Source organism: Oncorhynchus kisutch, linkage group LG6, assembly GCF_002021735.2.
Source record: "Oncorhynchus kisutch isolate 150728-3 linkage group LG6, Okis_V2, whole genome shotgun sequence".
NCBI classification, from domain to species: Eukaryota; Metazoa; Chordata; class Actinopteri; order Salmoniformes; family Salmonidae; genus Oncorhynchus; species Oncorhynchus kisutch.
Window position 1 is genome coordinate 37,811,003 of NC_034179.2, and position 20,311 is coordinate 37,831,313.

A 20,311-nucleotide genomic window follows, 5' to 3' on the forward strand; every position below is an offset into this window, starting at 1 on the left:
TCAATTGGGTTTCTGCCTTGATGAGCTGATTCCGCTGTAGTGTACTACTCTAGTTCTTTAGTCCTCACAGAACAGCTTTCTTTCTCTCCCTCTTTTTTGCTCTTTTGTTCTTCTCACTCTCCTCCTCTCCTTTAACCGCCTCGTTCTTTCCGTCTCCTTTTTTTGTTGCTCCTCTCTCGGTCTTTCACTCTACCTCTGTTTCTTTCTCTTTTAAACTCCTTCTCACTCTCACTCTTTATCCCACCTCGCTATATTTCTTTATTTCTCTCCCTCTTTCACACATCCACATTCTCTCTTTCTCTCTCCCTCTGTTCTGTAGTATAAGAAGGTAGGGGTTCAAGTGTACAGTAGGAGTGTTTGAGAAGGAGAGAGAACTGCTCAAGCGTGATAATGGAACGCATCAATTCGCTATGCCGTTCGGGTACGACCCCCTCCCAGACCTCTCCTCCTCCTTTTTCTCCCTCCTCTTCTCTCCCCCTCCCCCTCCCCCCTTCCTCATCCCTTTCTTGTCTGTGGAGGAATGTCACTGTTTTGGCCCAGGCCCTCAAGGTGTCTATCGTCCCCCCTTCCCTCCAACCCCATCCCTTGCTCTCCTCCCTCTCACGCCCGGGGCTCTCCATTGATGCAGAAAGAAGCCCAGGCCTCAGCCTCAGTGTTGGCGTGCCGCGATCTGAAATTTTAATGCACTGCTTTACAACACAGACACATACATACATACATACATACATACATACATACATACATACATACATACATACATACATACATACATATACGCACACACACACACACACACACACACACACACACACACACACACACACACACACACACACACACACACACACACACACACACTATCATCGTGACGGCTGCTGGGTCAGTCTCCCCCGAGCCTTCCATATTTACCGCTCGGATGAGCACCACAGCCCGCCCGCCCAGGCGCAGACACAGGCCCCGGATCAGGCGTAGACTGTCTGACTTATCCCTTCTCCACACACACACACACACACACACACACACACACACACACACACACACACACACACACACACTCTCCTGACTCACACGCTCACACCTGCTCACCTAGAGGAGCTAGCTTGCTTTTGTTTTCAAGTGTGCCCTGTCTGTGTATGAGAGAGAAACAAGCACTGCTGTGAGTCACGTGTGTGTGTGTGTGTGTGTGTGTGTGTGTGTGTGTGTGTGTGTGTGTGTGTGTGTGTGTGTGTGTGTGTGTGTACAGTGGATGCTCCTCCTAGCGGTGGGCTAGCATGACAGTATAGACAAGCACTTTTACCCTGCAAAACACAGCTGATACACGTGATCTACCTGATCTCCCCAGAGTCAATGAATGCTGTCCGCACACCGCAAAATACTTTATTCTTGCTATTTATGTTTGACTTTTGCTTACATTTCATACAGTTGCATGTCAAAATGTTCTTAGCCTTTCCTGGTGTTTTAGCTATTTATATGATTTAACCTTTATTTAACTGGGAAAGTCAGTTAACAACAGATTCTTATTTACAATGACGCTTACCAATAGGCAAAAGGCCTCCTGCGGGGACGGGGGCTGGGATTAAAAATAAAATATTTAATAAAAATATAGGACGAAACACATCACGACAAGAAAGACACTACATAAAGAGAGACCTAAGATGACAACATAGCACTGCAGCAACACATGAAACCACAACATGGTAGCAGCACAACATGGTAGCAGCACAACATGGTAACAGCACAAAACATGGTACAAATATTATTGGGCTGTCCGTGGAACTAGGGGGAAAATGTGCTGTCTATGGAGCTAGGAGGAAAATGTGCTGTCCGTGGAACTAGGGGGAAAATGTGCTGTCCGTGGAGCTAGGGGGGAAATGTGCTGTCCGTGGAGCTAGGGGGAAAATGTGCTGTCCGTGGAGCTAGGGGGAAAATGTGCTGTCTGTGGAGCTAGGTGGAAAATGTGCTGTCCGTGGAGCTAGGGGGAAAATGTGCTGTCCGTGGAGCTAGAGGGAAAATGTGCTGTCCGTGGAACTAGGGGGAAAATGTGCTGTCTGTGGAGCTAGAGAAAAAATGTGCTGTCCGTGGAGCTAGGAGGAAAATGTGCTGTCCGTGGAACTAGGGGGAAAATGTGCTGTCCGTGGAGCTAGGAGGAAAATGTGCTGTCCGTGGAGCTAGGGGGAAAATGTGCTGTCCGTGGAGCTAGGGGGAAAATGTGCTGTCCGTGGAGCTAGGAGGAAAATGTGCTGTCCGTGGAGCTAGGAGGAAAATGTGCTGTCCGTGGAGCTAGGGGGAAAATGTGCTGTCTGTGGAGCTAGGGGGGAAATGTGCTGTCCGTGGAGCTAGGAGGAAAATGTGCTGTCCGTGGAGCTAGGAGGAAAATGTGCTGTCCGTGGAGCTAGGGGGAAAATGTGCTGTCCGTGGAGCTAGGGGGAAAATGTGCTGTCTGTGGAGCTAGAGGGAAAATATGCTGTCCGTGGAGCTAGGAGGAAACTGTGCTGTCCGTGGAACTAGGGGGGAAAATGTGCTGTCCGTGGAGCTAGGAGGAAAATGTGCTGTCCGTGGAGCTAGGAGGAAAATGTGCGGTCCGTGGAGCTGAAGGGAAAATGTGCTGTCCGTGGAGCTAGGAGGAAAATGTGCTGTCCGTGGAGCTAGGAGGAAAATGTGCGGTCCGTGGACCTGAGGGGAAAATGTGCTGTCCGTGGAGCTAGGAGGAAAATATGCTGTCCGTGGAGCTAGGAGGAAAATGTGCTGTCCGTGGAGCTAGGGGGAAAATGTGCTGTCCGTGGAGCTAGGGGGAAAATGTGCTGTCCGTGGAGCTAGGAGGAAAATGTGCTGTCCGTGGAGCTAGGAGGAAAATGTGCTGTCCGTGGAGCTAGGAGGGAAATGTGCTGTCCGTGGAGCTGAGGGGAAAATGTGCTGTCTGTGGAGCTAGGGGGAAAATATGCTGTCCGTGGAGCTGAGGGGAAAATGTGCTGTCCGTGGAGCTGAGGGGAAAATGTGCTGTCCGTGGAGCTAGGAGGAAAATGTGCTGTCCGTGGAGCTAGGAGGAAAATGTGCTGTCCGTGGAGCTGAGGGGAAAATGTGCTGTCCGTGGAGCTAGGAGGAAAATGTGCTGTCCGTGGAGCTAGGAGGAAAATGTGCTGTCCGTGGAGCTAGGAGGAAAATGTGCTGTCCGTGGAGCTAGGAGGGAAATGTGCTGTCCGTGGAGCTGAGGGGAAAATGTGCTGTCTGTGGAGCTAGGGGGAAAATATGCTGTCCGTGGAGCTGAGGGGAAAATGTGCTGTCCGTGGAGCTAGGAGGAAAATGTGCTGTCCGTGGAGTTGAGAGGAAAATACGCATTTTGCCATGGCTGTTTCTGTGTTCTTATGCTCGAACATTATAAGATGTGTGTACAGTACATGCGTGTTTGCTGTTTTTGTGTGTGCGGATGTGTGTACAGTACATGCGTGTTTGCTGTTTGTGTGTGTGCGGATGTGTGTACAGTACATGTGTGTTTGCTGTTTGTGTGTGTGCAGGTGGATGTACAAGATGCGTGTGCTTGCGTGACTATATATATATATGTGTGTGTGTGTGTGTGTGTGTGTGTGTGTTTCATGCATCCTCAGCCCCATTCTGTAGGAGGTAGAATAAGTAGAGAGAGCAAGGTAGAGTGTGATGGAGAGGGAGAAAGAGACGGTGAGAGAAAAAGTAGGCCAGTGAGTAGAATAGCTAGTGACTGCAGTGTCAGGCCCACTGTACAGGGGAGAGGCTGACTGAACACCTGGGGAAGTGTGTGGTGGGGGCTGTGAAGACACACTCAGCTGCCCAGGTGGCTCCAGCTGTCAGGGCACTTTTCCTCTGCTTACTGAGCAAAGGGGGTTGGGTGATATAACCTGTGCCTCAGTCTAGGCACTACTTTTTCATGCTCAATTGGCTCCTTTAGATAGAATTAGTTACGGTAAAAACTTCACCCATAGTACATCATGTTCCTGTAAAATACTGTGTTTGAACTGAGAATGAATCCGTCATCCAGTGGGTTTTGACGTACCTGGCTCCTCACCCAAGACACACATTTACAATCACACACACACAGTCACCCCCACTCTCACACACCCTATGTGACCTCATTGCAATTGCTGTGTGTGTGGTTAAGAAAAGTCTCTTGCTTCTCCTCAGCTCAGATTGGATGGGAGAGGTCTTAGATCATGGCGAGCAGGGCTCTTTGAGCGCGCCCATCTGTGTTTTTGTGTCCTATTGATTGAGAAGTCTCCGCACATAGCAGCTCTGGCGCTTTGACAGAGGGCCATACTCTCTCTATCTCACACACATGCGTACAAATACATTTAAACTCAGCTTTTCACAATTCCTGACATTTAATCCAAGTAAAAATTCCCTGTCTTACGTCAGTTAGGATCACCACTTTTATTTTAAGAATGTGAAATGTCAGAATAATAGTAGAGAGAATTATATATTTAATATTTTGTTTCTTTCATCACATTTCCAGTGGGTCAGAAGTTTACATACACTCAATTAGTATTTGGTAGCGTTGCCTTTAAATTCTTTAACTTGGGTCAAACATTTTGGGTAGCCTTCCACAAGCTTCCCACAGTAAGTTGGGTGAATTTTGGCCCATTCCTGCTGACAGAGCTGATGTAACTGAGTCAGGTTTGTAGGCCTCCTTGCTCGCACAAGCTTTTTCACTTCTGCCCACAAATATTCTATAGGATTGAGGTCAGGGCTTTGTGATGGCCACTCCAATACCTTGACATTGTTGTCCTTACTTCCAAAGCTGTGGCAAAATGGCTTATGTTATTGTCCATCTGATGTCTTGAGATGTTGCTGCAATATATCCACATAATTTTCCATCCTCATGAAGCCATCTATTTTGTGAAGTGCACCAGTCCCTCCTGCAGTAAAGCACCCCCACAACATGATTCTGCCAACCCCATGCTTCACGGTTGGGATGGTGTTTTTTGGCTTGCAAGCCTCCCCCTTTTTCCTCCAAACATAAAGATGGTCATTATGGCCAAAGAGTTATATTATTGTTTCATCAGACCAGAGGACATTTCTCCAAAAAGTATGATCTTTGTCCCCATGTGCAGTTGCAAACTGTAGTCTGACTTTTTTATGGCGGTTTAGGAGCAGTGGCTTCTTCCTTGCTGAGCAGATCTTTGGTCTTGGCCATAGTGGAGTTTGCAGTGTGACTGTTTGAGGTTGTGGACAGGTGTCTGTTATACTGATAACAAGTTCAAACAGGTGCCATTAATACAGGTAATGAGTGGAGGACAGAGGAGCCTCTTAAAGAAGAAGTTACAGGTCTGTGAGAGCCAGAAATCTTGCTTGTTTGTAGGTGACCAAATACTTATTTTCCACCATAATTTGCAAATAAATTCATAAAGAATCCTACAATGTGATTTTCTGGATTTCTTTTCTTCATTTTGTCTGTCAGTTGAAGTGTACCTATGATGAAAATTACAAACCTCTCATCTTTTTAAGTGGGAGAACCTGCACAATTGGTGGCTGACTAAATACTTTTTTGCCCCACTGTACATCCACATGTACACCTCCAATTGACTCAAATGATGTCAATTAGCCTATCAGAAGCTTCTAAAGCCATGACATAATTTTCTGGAATTTTCTAAGCTGTTAAAAGGCACAGTCAACTCAGTGTATGTAAACTTTTGACCCACTGGAATTGTGATACAGTGAATTATAAGTGAAATAATCTGTCTGAAAACAATTGTTGGAAAAATGACTTGTGTCATGCACAGAGTAGATGTCCCAATCGACTTGCCAGTTTGTTAACAAGAAATGTGTGGAGTGGTTGAAAATAATTTTAATGACTCAAACCTAAGTGTATGTAAACTTCCCACGTCAACTGTACATACAGTGCCTTCACATTTTGTTGTGTTAAAGCCTTCATTTAAAATGGATTACATTGAGGGTTTTTTTGTCACTGGCCAACACACAATACCCCACAATGTCAAAGTGGAATTATGTTTTTTGAAATGTTTAAAAATAAATAAGAAATTAAAGCTGAATGTCTTGAGTCAATAAGTATTCAATCCATTTGTTATGACAAGCCTAAATAAGTTTAGGAGTAAACATTTCACAGAATAAGTTGCATGGACTGTTTGCAATAATGGTGTTTAACAGGATTTTTGAATGACTTCATCTCTGTACCCTACACATACAATTGTCTGTAAGGTCCCTTACTCGAGAAGTGAATTTCAAAAACAGATTCGACCACAAAGACCAGTGACGTTTTCCGATGCATCGCAAAATAGGGCACCTATTGGTAGGATAGGTAAAAAAAAATTGTTTAAAAGCAGACATTGAATATCCCTTTGACCATGGTGGTTATTAATTACACATTGGATGGTGTTCAATACACCCAGTCACTACAAAGATACAGTCGTCCTTCCTAACTCATTTGCCAGAGAGTGATTTCAACATGAGTCCAATGGTGAAAACTGATAGGCGAAAACTGAGGATGGATCAACAACATTAGTTATTCAACATTACTTAATTGACAGAGTGAAAAGAAGGAACCTGTACAGAATCAAATATTCTGAAACACTAATCCTTTTTCCAACAAGGCACTAAAGTAATACTAAATTAAATAAATTCACTTTTTGTCCTGAATTCAAAGCATTATGTTTGGGTAAATCTAATGCGACACATTACCGAGTACCACTCTCCATATTTTCAAGCATAGTGGTGGCTGCTTCATGTTATGGGTATGCTTGTAATCGTTAAGGACTGGTGAGTTTTTCAGGATAAATAAGAAACGAAATGGCGCTAAGCACAGGAAAAATCCTAGAGGGTAACCTGGTTCAGTCTGCTTTCCACCAGACACTGGGAAATTAATTCAAATCAAATGTATTCATTACATCGGCTGATATCTCAGTGCTGTACAGAAACCCAGCCTAAAACCCCAAACAGCAAGCAGTTCAGGTGTAGAAGCACGGTGACTAGGAAAAACTCCCTAGAAAGGCCAGAACCTAGGAAGAACCCTAGAGAGGAACCAGGCTACGAGGGGTGGCCAGCCTTCTTCTGGCTGTGCCGGGTGGAGATTATAACAGAACATGGCCAGGATATATTCAAATGTTCATAGATGACCAGCAGGGTCAAATAATCATAATCGCAGTGGTTGTCAAGGGTGCAGCACCTCAGGAGTAATTGTCAGCTGGCTTTTCATTGCCGATCATTCAGAGTATCTCTACCGCTCCTGCTGTCTCTAGAAAGTTGAAAACAGCAGGTCTGGGACAGGTAGCACGTCCGGTGAACAGGTCAGGGTTCCATAGCCGCAGGCAGAACAGTTGAAACTGGAGCAGCAGCACAGCCAGGTGGACTGGGGACAGCAAGGAGTCATCAGGCCAGGTAGTCCTGAGGCATGGTCCTAGGGCTCAGGTCCTCAGAGAGAGAGAGAGAGAGAATACTAAAATTCACACAGGACACCGGATAAGACAGGAGAAATACTCTAGATATAACAGACTGACTCCTAGCCCCCCAACACATAAACTACTGCAGCATAAATACTGGCGGTTGAGACAGGAGGGGTCGGGAGACACTGTGGCCCGTCCGACAATACCCCCGGACAGGTCCAAACAGGCAGTATATAACCCCACCCACTTTGCCAAAGCACAGCCCCCACACCACTAGTGGGATATCTTCAACCACCAACTTACCATCCTGAGACAAGGCCGAGTATAGCCCACAATGATCTCCACCACGGCACAACCCAAGAGGGGGGCGCCAACCCAGACAGGAAGATCACGTCAGTGACTCAACCCACTCAAGTGACACACCCCTCCTAGGGACGGCATGGAAGAGCACCAGTAAGCCAGTGACTCAGCCTCTGTAATAGGGTTCGAGGCAGAGAATCCCAGTGGAGAGGGGGGAACCGGCCAGGCAGAGACAGCAAGGGCGGTTCGTTGCTCCAGTGCCTTTCCATTCACCTTCACACTCCTGGGCCAGACTACACTCAATCATAGGACCTACTGAAGAGATGAGTCTTCAAAAAAGACTTAAAAGTTGAGAACGAGTCTGCGTCTCACACATGAGTAGGCAGACCATTCCATAAAATGGAGCTCTGTAGGAGAAAGCCTAGCCTCCAGCTGTTTGCTTAGAAATTCTAAGGACAGTTAGGAGGCCTGTGTCTTGTGACCGTAGCGTACGTGTAGGTATGTACGGCAGGACCAAATCGGAAAGATAGGTAGGAGCAAGCCCATGTAATGCTTTGTAGGTTAGCAGTAAAACCTTGAAATCAGCCCTTGCCTTAACAGGAAGCCAGTGTAGAGTGGCTAGCACTAGAGTAATATGATCACATTTTTTGGTTCTAGTAAAGATTCTAGCAGCCGTGTTTAGCACTAACTGAAGTGTATTTTTTATTTATTATTTTTCCGGGTAGCCGGAAAGTAGAGCATTGCTGTAGTCTAACCTAGAAGTAACAAAAGCATGGATGAATTTTTCTGCATCATTTTTGGACAGAACGTTTCTGATTTTTGCAATGTTACGTAGATGGGAAAAAGCTGTCCTTGAAACAGTCTTGATATGTTCGTAAAAAGAGAGATCAGGGTCCAGAGTAACGCCGAGGTCCTTCAGTTTTATTTGAGGCGACTGTACAACCATCAAGATTAATTGTCAGATTCAACAGAAGATCTCTTTGTTTCTTGGGATCTCTGTTTTGTCCGAGTTTAAAAGTAGAACATTTCCAGCCGCCCACTTCCTTATGTCTGAAACACAGGCTTCCAGCGAGGGCAATTTTGGGGCTTCACCATGTTTCATCGAAATGTACAGCTGTGTGTCATCTGCATAGCAGTGAAAGTTAACATTATGTTTCTGAATAACATCACCAAGAGGTAAATTATATAGTGAAAACAATAGTGGTCCTAAAATGGAACCTTGAGGAAAATTGTAATTTACAGTTGATTTGTCAGAGGACAAACCATCCACAGAGACAAACTGATATCTTTCCGACAGATAAGATCTAAACCAGGCCAGAACTTGTCCGTGTAGACCAATTTAGGTTTCCAATCTCTCCAAAAGAATGTGGTGATCGATGGTATCAAAAGCAGCACTAAGGTCTAGGAGCACGAGGACAGATGCAGAGCCTCGGTCTGACGCCATTAAAAGGTCATTTACCACCTTCACAAGTGCAGTCTCAGTGCTATGATGGGGTCTAAAATGAGACTGAAGCGTTTCGTATACATTGTTTGTCTTCAGGAAGGCAGTGAGTTGCTGCCCAACAGCTTTTTCTAAAATGTTTGAGAGGAATGGGATATTCGATATAGGCCGATTTTGAGTTTTTTATATTTTCTGGGTCAAGGTTTGGCTTTTTCAAGAGAGGCTTTATTACTGCCACTTTTAGTGAGTTTGGTACACATCCGGTGAAAAGAGAGCCATTTATTATGTTCAACATAGGAGGGCCATGCACACAATTCACCTTTCAACAGGACAATAACCTAAAAAACTAGGCCAAATCTACACTGGAGTTGCTTACAAAGAAGACAGTGAATGTTCCTGAGTGGCCGAGTTATAGTTTTGACTTAAATCTACTTGAAAAGCTATGGTAAGACCTGAAAATGGTTGTCTAGCAATTATCAACCAATTTGACAGAGCTTGAAGAATTTCGAAAAGAATAATGGGCAACTGTTGCACAATCTACAGTAGGTGTGAAAAGCTCTTAGAGACTTACCAAAGAACGACTCACAGCTGTAATTGCTGCCAAAAGTGTTTCTACAAAGTATTGACTCAGGGGTGTAAATACTTATGTAAATAAGATATTTCAGTGTTTCATTTTCAATACATTTACTAAAATGTTTTAAAAAATAATTTAGAAAACCCACATGTTTTCACTTTATCATTAATGTGAGGGTATGAATACTTTTTGAGGACACAGTATATGCAGACTCACACACACACTTGAGCCATTCCATAGAGGGCTTATAGTACTCTCTATCCCACTCCCCCCCACCCCTCCCAGTCTCCATCTTTAGCGGAGCAGACAGACGGGGTGCGTGTGTGTGTCCACAGAGCCCATTCTCTCCCACACCCACTCCTGCCCAGTCTCCATCTTTAGCGGAGCAGACAGACGGGGTGCGTGTGTGTGTGTGTGTGTGTCCACAGAGCCCATTCTCTCCCACACCCACTCCTGCCCAGTCTCCATCTTTAGCGGAGCAGACAGACGGGGTGTGTGTGTCCACAGAGCCCATTCTCTCCCACACCCACTCCTGCCCAGTCTCCATCTTTAGCGGAGCAGACAGACGGGGTGTGTGTGTGTGTGTGTCCACAGAGCCCATTCTCTCCCACACCCACTCCTGCCCAGTCTCCATCTTTAGCGGAGCAGACAGACGGGGTGTGTGTGTGTGTGTGTCCACAGAGCCCATTCTCTCCCACACCCACTCCTGCCCAGTCTCCATCTTTAGCGGAGCAGACAGACGGGGTGTGTGTGTGTGTGTGTGTGTGTCCACAGAGCCCATTCTCTCCCACACCCACTCCTGCCCAGTCTCCATCTTTAGCGGAGCAGACAGACGGGGTGCGTGTGTGTGTGTGTGTGTCCACAGAGCCCATTCTCTCCCACACCCACTCCTGCCCAGTCTCCATCTTTAGCGGAGCAGACAGACGGGGTGCGTGTGTGTGTGTGTGTGTGTCCACAGAGCCCATTCTCTCCCACACCCACTCCTGCCCAGTCTCCATCTTTAGCGGATTAGACAGACGTGGGTGCGTGTGTGTGTGTGTGTGTCCACAGAGCCCATTCTCTCCCACACCCACTCCTGCCCAGTCTCCATCTTTAGCGGAGCAGACAGACGGGGTGCGTGTGTGTGTGTGTGTGTCCACAGAGCCCAGAGCTAGTTGAGCTGGTGCAGGCAGGGCCTCAGTCTCACCAGAGCTGTGCACATTAATAACATCAGCCTAGCACCATGACAGGCCCACAGAGAGAGGGGAGGGAGGAGTGGAGCGTAGGGGAGGGGGGAGTGAGAGGCGAGAGAGAGGGAGGGGAGGTGAGACAGGGAGAGAACAACAGAAGAGGATAGATGAGAGGAGGAGAGAAGGAAGAGGAAGAAGGAGATGATAGGAGGAGAGAGATGGAGGTGGTATATTAGAGCGTATCTGTTCAGAGAAGAGGGGGCTGTGTGTACAGTATGTGTATGTACACGAGTGATGGGAGGAAAAATCCATACAGTTACATATCGGGATATTATTTTTGATGATATATTGTATCGTTTTGACATTGCAATATTATTTTTGCTCTAGTTGGCTGTACCGGCAGCAAAACTCTATTTTTCACTTGTTCTCCATCTTCTTTTTAGATAGGGCGCTGGTTTTGTTTTCAGCACTTTTCTTTCCATTACTGATCAAAACTTACTGATCAAAACTATTCTCATGGATCGCTCTCTTGTCCCTCTGCAGCAGACATATGGTCGGATCGCTATAAAATCACAATACCGAATCACAATACATATAAAATCATGAGATTGGCAATACATATCGTATCGGCACCTAAGTATCATGATAATATTGTACCTTGAGGCCCGTCGCAATTCCCATCCCTGTCCATGTAATTTGTGAGAGTGTCTGTTTCTGCGTATCTGGGGATTTATGGGAGTTGAGCTCGGGATGCATGTCGACAGGCGCTCCAATGAGAAGCCACAAACCCTGATGGCAGTCAGCCCCATTTCCTCAACCGATAAACGTCAGGTTTGTTCACGCCTATCCCCCCAACCCGTCACATGCGGGTTGTGTGTGTGTCCCATCCAGATACCCGTGCAGTGCTGTGACATGGTCTCGGGCGCGCTGGCAGTTGCCTTTGACGAAGGTGGTCGTTTCTGCTCGGCCGGAGCCCCTTCGCTCCCTGGCGCCCTGATGTGTTGTGATTTGGCATCGTGCTAGGGATGGGCCTTTTCTCTCTCGCTCAATTCTGTCTCTCCTATCTCTGCTTTGCTTACTCTTTCTCTCGGTCTCGCTCTCTCTCTCCTCTCTTTCTCTCGGTCTCGCTCTCTCTCTCTCCTCTCTTTCTCTCGGTCTCGCTCTCTCTCTCTCCTCTCTTTCTCTCGGTTTCGCTCTCTCTCTCTCTCTCCTCTCTTTCTCTCGGTTTCGCTCTCTCTCTCTCCTCTCTTTCTCTCGGTTTCGCTCTCTCTCTCTCCTCTCTTTCTCTCGGTCTCGCTCTCTCTCTCCTCTCTTTCTCTCGGTCTCTCTCTCTCCTCTCTTTCTCTCGGTCTTTCTCTCGGTCTCGCTCTCTCTCTCTCCTCTCTTTCTCTCGGTCTCGCTCTCTCTCTCCTCTCTTTCTCTCGGTCTCGCTCTCTCTCTCCTCTCTTTCTCTCGGTCTCGCTCTCTCTCTCCTCTCTTTCTCTCGGTCTCGCTCTCTCTCTCTCCTCTCTTTCTCTCGGTCTCGCTCTCTCTCTCCTCTCTTTCTCTCGGTCTCTCTCTCTCTCTCCTCTCTTTCTCTCGGTCTCGCTCTCTCTCTCCTCTCTTTCTCTCGGTCTCTCTCTCCTCCCTTTCTCTCGGTCTCGCTCTCTCTCTCTCCTCCCTTTCTCTCGGTCTCGCTCTCTCTCTCTCCTCTCTTTCTCTCGGTCTCGCTCTCTCTCTCTCCTCCCTTTCTCTCGGTCTCGCTCTCTCTCTCTCCTCCCTTTCTCTCGGTCTCGCTCTCTCTCTCTCCTCTCTTTCTCTCGGTCTCGCTCTCTCTCTCCTCTCTTTCTCTCGGTCTCGCTCTCTCTCTCCTCTCTTTCTCTCGGTCTCGCTCTCTCTCTCCTCTCTTTCTCTCGGTTTCGCTCTCTCTCCTCTCTTTCTCTCGGTTTCGCTCTCTCTCCTCTCTTTCTCTCGGTCTCGCTCTCTCTCTCTCCTCTCTTTCTCTCGGTCTCGCTCTCTCTCTCTCCTCTCTTTCTTACTGCTCTCTGTCTGTCTCTCACTAGCTTTATGATATGCCACAGCCCATGTCCCTGCACTCATCACCATCACACCCAGAATGGCTTGCTGTCAGATGAGATATCCTCCTCTCCTTCTGCTTCTGCAGAACAGGGACTGGCTAATGAACACCACACACACTTTTCCTCTAAGTTATTACATTAGGACTGGCGAGCCATCCCAAAAGAGCCTATTTATAGTGTTCTACAATGCTACGAAGGACGGCACAGGCGGACCTTGACAATATTGTTGCAAACCCCCACGGTGACACTGTAAGCAGAGCACCGGGGCTGGAGCAGTATAAACACAGCACTGGATTGATAGAGAGATTCAGCAGCAGAGCATGACAGGCCTGGCAGCAGAACACATTCTGTGGTGTGTGTTCGGTTTTACTATCCTTGTGGGGACCAGAAGTCTTCACAAGGTTAGTAAAACAAGGAACATTCGGACAAGATGGGACATTTTGCCGGTCCCCACAAAGAAAAATGCTATTTTGGGTTTAGTGGTTAGGGTTAGGGTTACAATTAGGGTTAGGGGTTAAGGTTAGGTTTAGGGGTTAGGGATAATAGGATTTTGAATGTGAATCACTTGTTTGATCCCCACAAGGATAGTAAAACAAGTGTGTGTGTGTGTGTGTGTGTGTGTGTGTGTGTGTGTGTGTGTGTGTGTGTGTGTGTGTGTGTGTGTGTGTGTGTGTGTGTGTGTGTGTGTGTGTGTGTGTGTGTGTGTGTGTGTGTGTGTGTGTGTGTGTGTGTGTTGTAGCGCTAGCCGGACAGAACTGGAGCGTTTCACTCCAGATGTTAGCGAGAGTGCTATTTTGGGCGAGCACATCAACGGGGCAACAATACTTTATCAGCACTATGCTATTTCTTCCCTCTGAAGACATGTTAACGTCTTGTTGTCTATGTCGGGAAGAATGGGGTCATATGGAGCGTTTGTATGTATGATATATCCCGTCAACCATTCATGTCGCTGGACTTTATAACCTGGCACATAGGAAAGTAATGGTTCAGGGTGTTTTGACCAAAATGTTACTTTACTAAATGTTACTTCCTGCATTGGTTGTGCTAGCTGTGTGGATGAGTGTTAAGGCTCCAGCAGTATCATTGTCTCCTGGGTCTGTGTGGTTGTTGTGGGTGGAAACTGTATTAAAAGCAGAGAGCAATATTGTGACGAGCAGCCCGGCCACAGCAGTGTGAAGAATGGCCGCGTTATCATGGCCTTCTATTCTCCTCCTCTCCTCCTACACACACACACACACACACACACACACACACACACACACACACACACACACACACACACACACATTACACACACAGAGCGAGAAGAACCAAGCCCCGGGGGCCATTTTGCCTCTCCAGTCGCAGAAAGGTTAAGCAACTCCACCAGAAGAGAGAGAGGAGTGAGTGAGTGAGCGAAGAAAAAAAGAGAAGGGAGGAAAGCAAACATCTCCAAGCCGACATAGACTGTGCTGAAAGAGAGCGGGAGGAAAATGAAAATCTAATGGGCTAAATCTGTGAAATGTCGTGCTGGCCCAGGGGGATTGGGCTGGGAGAAAGGGGGCACAGGATATGAAGGGAAGAGATGGAGGGGGAGAGGGATAGTGGTGAAGAGGAAAGGATTACCAGAGACTCGTCCGGCCACAGAGCCTGACCGGAGGGGTTAACAGCTCATTTCTGACAGGCGTTGGCGATGGAAAGGTCAGAGGGGCAGAGAAGAGAGGGCCCCGGCTCCTAGTTCAGTCCAGAAAACACACACATACCTCCAGCACCGCTACAGGCGTCATCTGCACAACTTTGGTTCAATCTAGTTTAAGTCAGCTGAGGTGGTGACATTTTAATGTCAGCTATCCGGGTTCAAAATGCATCCAGGGTGAGCTCAACGGATTAAACCATATTCAGCACATTTGCATTGTTATGATTAAGCTTTTTGAATGAGTTGTAGAGTAATTGTGGAGCCCCCAACACCTTGACCTCCCAAAGTCGCTAGGAGTCTTGTTCGTAACTTCATGACATTTCAGTTCCATATTCATCACTTGAGAGCTGTGAATTTAAACTTGAATCCAAACCCCTGAACTTGAACCTGTGGCCATTAGCTAATGTATTTTGAAGAGAGAAAGCTACCACTCTCTACTACTCAACCCCCCTGTCTGGGAGCCCCACCAGACGCCAAGGCAGGAAACCCTTCAGGAAAGGGGATATTGGAGGTTTTCAGGTGTGTCCCGCTGCTCACACTCTGTCCTTAAGGACTTCATTAATCAGCGTGTTTTCACAGCAGAGCCCATCTTAAGGCGCAGAGGGCAAACACCTTGGAGTGGATTCAAGAGGCCCAGGCCTCACCGGTCCTCTGTAGTTTGGGGTCAGGGCCAATACCGTGTGAATACAGTTCACTGTGGCTCACTGTACACAGGGAAGGGAGATGTTTGTTCTCTCTCTCACTGTGGTCTTACTAAGGTTTTACCGCGAGCAGGTAGTGGACTACTGTGTGGGGATGTTGTGGGTTCCCAGACCTCGGCACGGTTGCAGCCAAGGCAAGTTCCGTACAAGGTGCTGCCTGTCTGCTCTACATCCCTGAGTCTCAGCCTTAGATTCCTGATTATCAGGGATTCCTGATTTTCCGACATACTCATTTGCGTTCTTCGGTTAGGGGGGGGATTGTGCATCGGTGCCATGACCACAGATCACACGCTGGTAATGCATATAATTTGTCCCTCTAAACCTAATCACTGATCCTCCACTCTGCGTTACAGCAGCATTTCCTTTCCCTAATTCCCAAATCCAGAGGTATTTAATAATACTTTGCATCTGTACCTTGATTGAACTATCAAATTCCAAAGCTATTTGGGTTGCATTAGTATCAAGAGCAGCACACACTGTTTATACCTGGCTATCTAGCTGGTTGGGAAAGCTTTTCCCTTATATTTCTCTCCAGTAGCTTTTCCAATTGGATTGTGTTGTCCAAATGCAGAATGCTTTGAACAGTGGAGGAGAGGTAATGTTATATGATTTGAACTGCAGCCAGGGGGTTGTATTGGCCCGTGTGTGTCGTTTCCATCCACAACACTATTTGTTTATTGCCCTATCTCAATCAGCAGTATCGGTACGGCATTACAATGTTTTATAGAAGCAGTTGATCTCCAGTGTATTATTAATAACAATGCATCTCAATGATAATCCCCGCTCATTACAAATATGCCGTGCACTTAAAATGTGACGCGAAACCCAATTTACATCATTAAAAGCATTTAAACGGTATTATCTGTAATTAGATGTTGGCAACATTTGGCTCCACTCGGTGTGCGAGCGGTGCCACAGCCTGAGCCTGCCTAAATGTAGGGGGCCCACTGAGAGGAGACCGTTATCTGGAGCCCTGCAATTCTGACTGGCTAGGGTCATTTAAAAAAACAAGGGTAGAAGTACCACCGTCGTCCCAACAAACACTCTCACACACTTGCAATTGGCTGACACGCCATAGTGTTTCTATTTGCTGGAGTGAATTTAACACCTGTTCCCCTATTGCCGAAAAGTGAATATCAATGTCAAATTTAAAACGTGCACATTCAGTTCGGACTCTTGTAAATCCTATTGAGTCACTATGAACACTAGTGCAGTGGCTGGCGGAGGAGCATAAAGTGGGGGATAACACTAACCCTCGGAGCGTCCCTTTAACCCTGGGGTTAAGCATGGAGAGATGTGAATAAACACCTAAGCCGAAAGCCATTTGTGAGCTTGAGCCCGGCGCTAAACATAATGGAAAAATATGATATGAGATCAGTGTGTATTAAGACGATATTAGTGTAATCCCTCTGTTTTACGGCAGGGCTTGTCCGCATGGCTCAGGAAGGGACCCAGTGGCAGGGTGGGAGACTGCAGGATTAGGGTGTAATTGAGAGGGGCTTAATGGGACAGGCCAGGGGGAAAGGCAACAAGCAGCAAGCCAACTCTGGAGGACGGCGCGCACTCTCTCATATACACACACACACAGTAGGAACATATTGCACAGTAAGAATCCAGTCATGGATGTAAATATACATTGTATATATGTATACACAATTGTGTGGAAATGCACTTACAGAACGTTACAGGGCATGCAAACACTCAGTCCCACTCGTGATCACTTCTCTTGTTGCTTGTGTGCCAAGCCTATTGTTGTTTGCCTCCTTGTTGATTGCGTGCCTCTTCTTCCTGCAGGGCCAATGAGATTGAGGTGGTGATGTCAGACCTGGAGAGAGCCAATCAGGTGAGTTCCTGGCTGTTTTTAACACCTCTTCACAACCATCCTATCAAAGGATTCAAACAGACATACTACTCTTACACCCTTTGGCCTTAGTTTCAATGTATCTGAATAAGCGGCTTGATACAGGAGTTGCTCTGTTTCAAATGCATTCCAAATGTTGTTCCACAAAGTATGTAACATACTGAAGTATGAGATAAATATCATATGAGAAAGGAAATATATCTAAGTGAAACTAGCCTCTTGAATAACAATGAAGGCACACAAAGACTGCACTATTAGAGGCTTTGCAGTGTGACTAATCTGGCGTTGCCTCTATCTTTGGTCTCCTTTAATGTTTTTCTCCCAGACACATCACGGTGGTGATTAGCCATTATTTACACTGAGACGACCCTTTGATATCAGCCAAGAAGTCAAGGCAAGATAATGCGCGGCAGTGTAATTACTCTATATGGGCTTTGGGTCTGCAGTTGAAAACTAGCGCCGTAGCCGTTACCATGTGATCTTGTTTATATCAGATTAGTTAGAATGTGAACGCGTTCCGTTTGTGTGTGTCATCCAAGCAGGTTGGCATGGAGTTAATGTTGACTGCTGGAGACCAGGGACTGATTCACAAGACTGCAATTATTTCCTTAACTATAGACTTATGAAGAAAGTTAAGCAAAGTTGCTATTCCTCAAAAAGGTTCTTGGAAATGTTCTTGCATTATTTCTTATGTTTCCAATTAAGTACAAAGTTCAGAAGAAATTAGATTCTTGAAAATGAAGTTAATGGATTTCTTCTTGGAAATGTTCTTAATTCCAAGATGGCTAAACCCTCATCTTAAACTCAGGGCAATGAGAGACTAAGATAATAAAAGCAATTGAACATTTCATTCACTCACACATTCACTCAAACGTTTCATTCACTCACACACTTCATCTGAAAGTTTCAGAATTGATTATTTTAAACCCAAAACATTTTTTAGAGCAGTATAATATCAGTAAGAAATATGCTAACGTGATTGCTAGCTAGATAGCAAGCTAGATTGGTTGCCTAGCAAAATGATCTTAAGAAGATAGTTAAGAATTTCATAAGAAAATATTTGAGAAGTTTGTAAGAAAAACAGTCTTAAAACGTTTTTGAGCAGTTGTACTTACGAACTATCTTTTTGAGAATTTTATTTAAACAATTTTGTGTTTGAAATGTTTTGTGAGTCTTGGCCCAGGTAGTTGGAAATAAGCCAGTCACTGATGTTGATCTATTAGCTCAGTTGGTGAGGTGATTAGTTGTCAGGTGACATGGTTGGAACAAAACCCTGCAGTACCTGAAACACTCCAGCACCAGGATTTCCTTTTTGTACAGGTAGGTCTTCACTTAGCAGGGCTAACTCAGTCATTTTCAACTGTAGCCCACTATGACATGCCAGTTATGGCATGCCCGCCCTTCACAAGACAGAAGAGGGCCCCATCCCGCAGTACAGAGCAGAGCAGTACGGTGTCGTGCCGTCAGCTGTACCACTCTGGGCGCGTGTCTCCCCTTATCAGCTGTCATGCTCCCGTTCTTCTCCTCACCCGTCTGTGGATCCGCTCTGTGTGTGCATACGCACTCGCTGTCACTTTGTTCTTGTAATCACCCGTCTCATCCGCCTCGGCGCAGGAGACGCACACTCCTCATATCTGCTATCAGAGAGACGGAGTGGTGGTGGGTGGGGGGGGGGGATCGCTGGTGTCAGCCTTCTACAGACGACACTTCATTCACTCTCCTCCCAATGACTGGGCAAGTTGCAGTGCCATTCCATCACGCTATAAATGGTGTTACAAGCACTTCCAATCATGGTCACGTAGCTGTGTAACATTGTATATGCGAGAGACAATGGAAGAGAAACATGTTTCTGTAGTGCACACTGTTAAATGGTATTGTTTGAAAGTATATTTATAATGTATGGGTATCTGTTTTCCTCACATTTCAATATACATTAGTCTACGCCTACACTTAAAAGTAAAATCTCCCTGAAGGTTTTACTGTGTGTCTGCTGACCTTGTTTTTCTCTGGCTACCACGTAATTAAAATGAGCCTGCTGATTAGAATTTGTAAATAGAATCACCCAAAACAATTATTTGTCATTATATTAAATGGCGCCCTCATTACCAAACTTTTGGAATAACTTAGCCGCCTGAAAAATGTTAAATCTCCATAATTCCATAAAGATGAAGGCTTTAGCGCCTGAGATATCTAAAGGTTGAATGTTTAAGCACCTTCAACATGTAATGAGCCATTAGGATGCCTTGTGTTCTTCTCCCCCTTGTCTTCTTTTGTGGGTCAGAGATTGTCTGATGGAGGGGGCTATGCATGTATTACACAACCATGACAGAGAAATCGCTGTGGGTCTAAATTCTGTACTTACTGTTCTATCTTGGAACTGGAGACGTGTGTGTGTGTGTGTGTGTGTGTGTGTGTGTGTGTGTGTGTGTGTGTGTGTGTGTGTGTGTGTGTGTGTGTGTGTGTGCAATTCAAACTTTAGCACAAATCATAAATAAATGTCTATCAAACAAACATGTAGGTTGTATTAGCAGATCTCAACTTTAGATTTGGTCCTTGAAGAATGGCTTGAGACCTACAGTGATGTATCTTATGGTTGTCTATAGACGGCACTTGACAGAGAATGGTGGGATAGTGAGGAAACTTGACTCTCTCTCTCCTTCAGAGAGCGGATGTAGCGGAGAGGGAAGCAGAGGCTCTTCGGGAACAGCTGACATCCGCCAACAAGTCTCTCCAGCTTGCCACACAGATCCAGAAGGCCCCTGACATGGAGCAAGCCTTAGAGGTTCTGTCACGCTCCAGTCTGGAGGTGGAGCTGACCGCAAAGGAACGGGAGGTACTGCACTTGGCTGAGGACGTGCAGAGACTGCAGGCCAGCCTGGCCAACGTCCGTGAGAACTCGGCCTCGCAAATCAGCCAGCTGGAGCAGCAGCTCAGCACCAAGGAGAGCTCACTCAAGGTCAGACCTGTCACACCACCTCCAGGGGTCCTGGTTATTCCCATAACACTGAGGGCCCTGGTTAGTCCCATAACTCTGAGGGCCCTGGTTAGTCCCATAACTCTGAGGGCCCTGGTTAGTCCCATAACTCTGAGGGGCCTGGTTAGTCCCATAACACTGAGGGCCCTGGTTAGTCCCGTACATTAGTCAGTTATGAAGAGTAGGCCTAACCAC

At 46.3% G+C, this 20,311-nt stretch overlaps 1 protein-coding gene across 4 annotated transcripts in view; it reads left to right on the forward strand.

The window, feature by feature from the left end:
- Positions 1 to 20,311, forward strand: part of LOC109892789 (homeobox protein cut-like 1) — a 263,867-nt gene that overhangs the window by 191,306 nt on the left and 52,250 nt on the right. For all 4 annotated transcript variants that reach the window (XM_031826693.1, XM_031826696.1, XM_031826695.1 and 1 more), the window contains exons 9-10: positions 17,076 to 17,124; positions 19,805 to 20,098. In XM_031826693.1, coding sequence (XP_031682553.1) covers positions 17,076 to 17,124; positions 19,805 to 20,098 — 343 coding nt within the window. The remainder of the gene's footprint in view (positions 1 to 17,075; positions 17,125 to 19,804; positions 20,099 to 20,311) is intronic.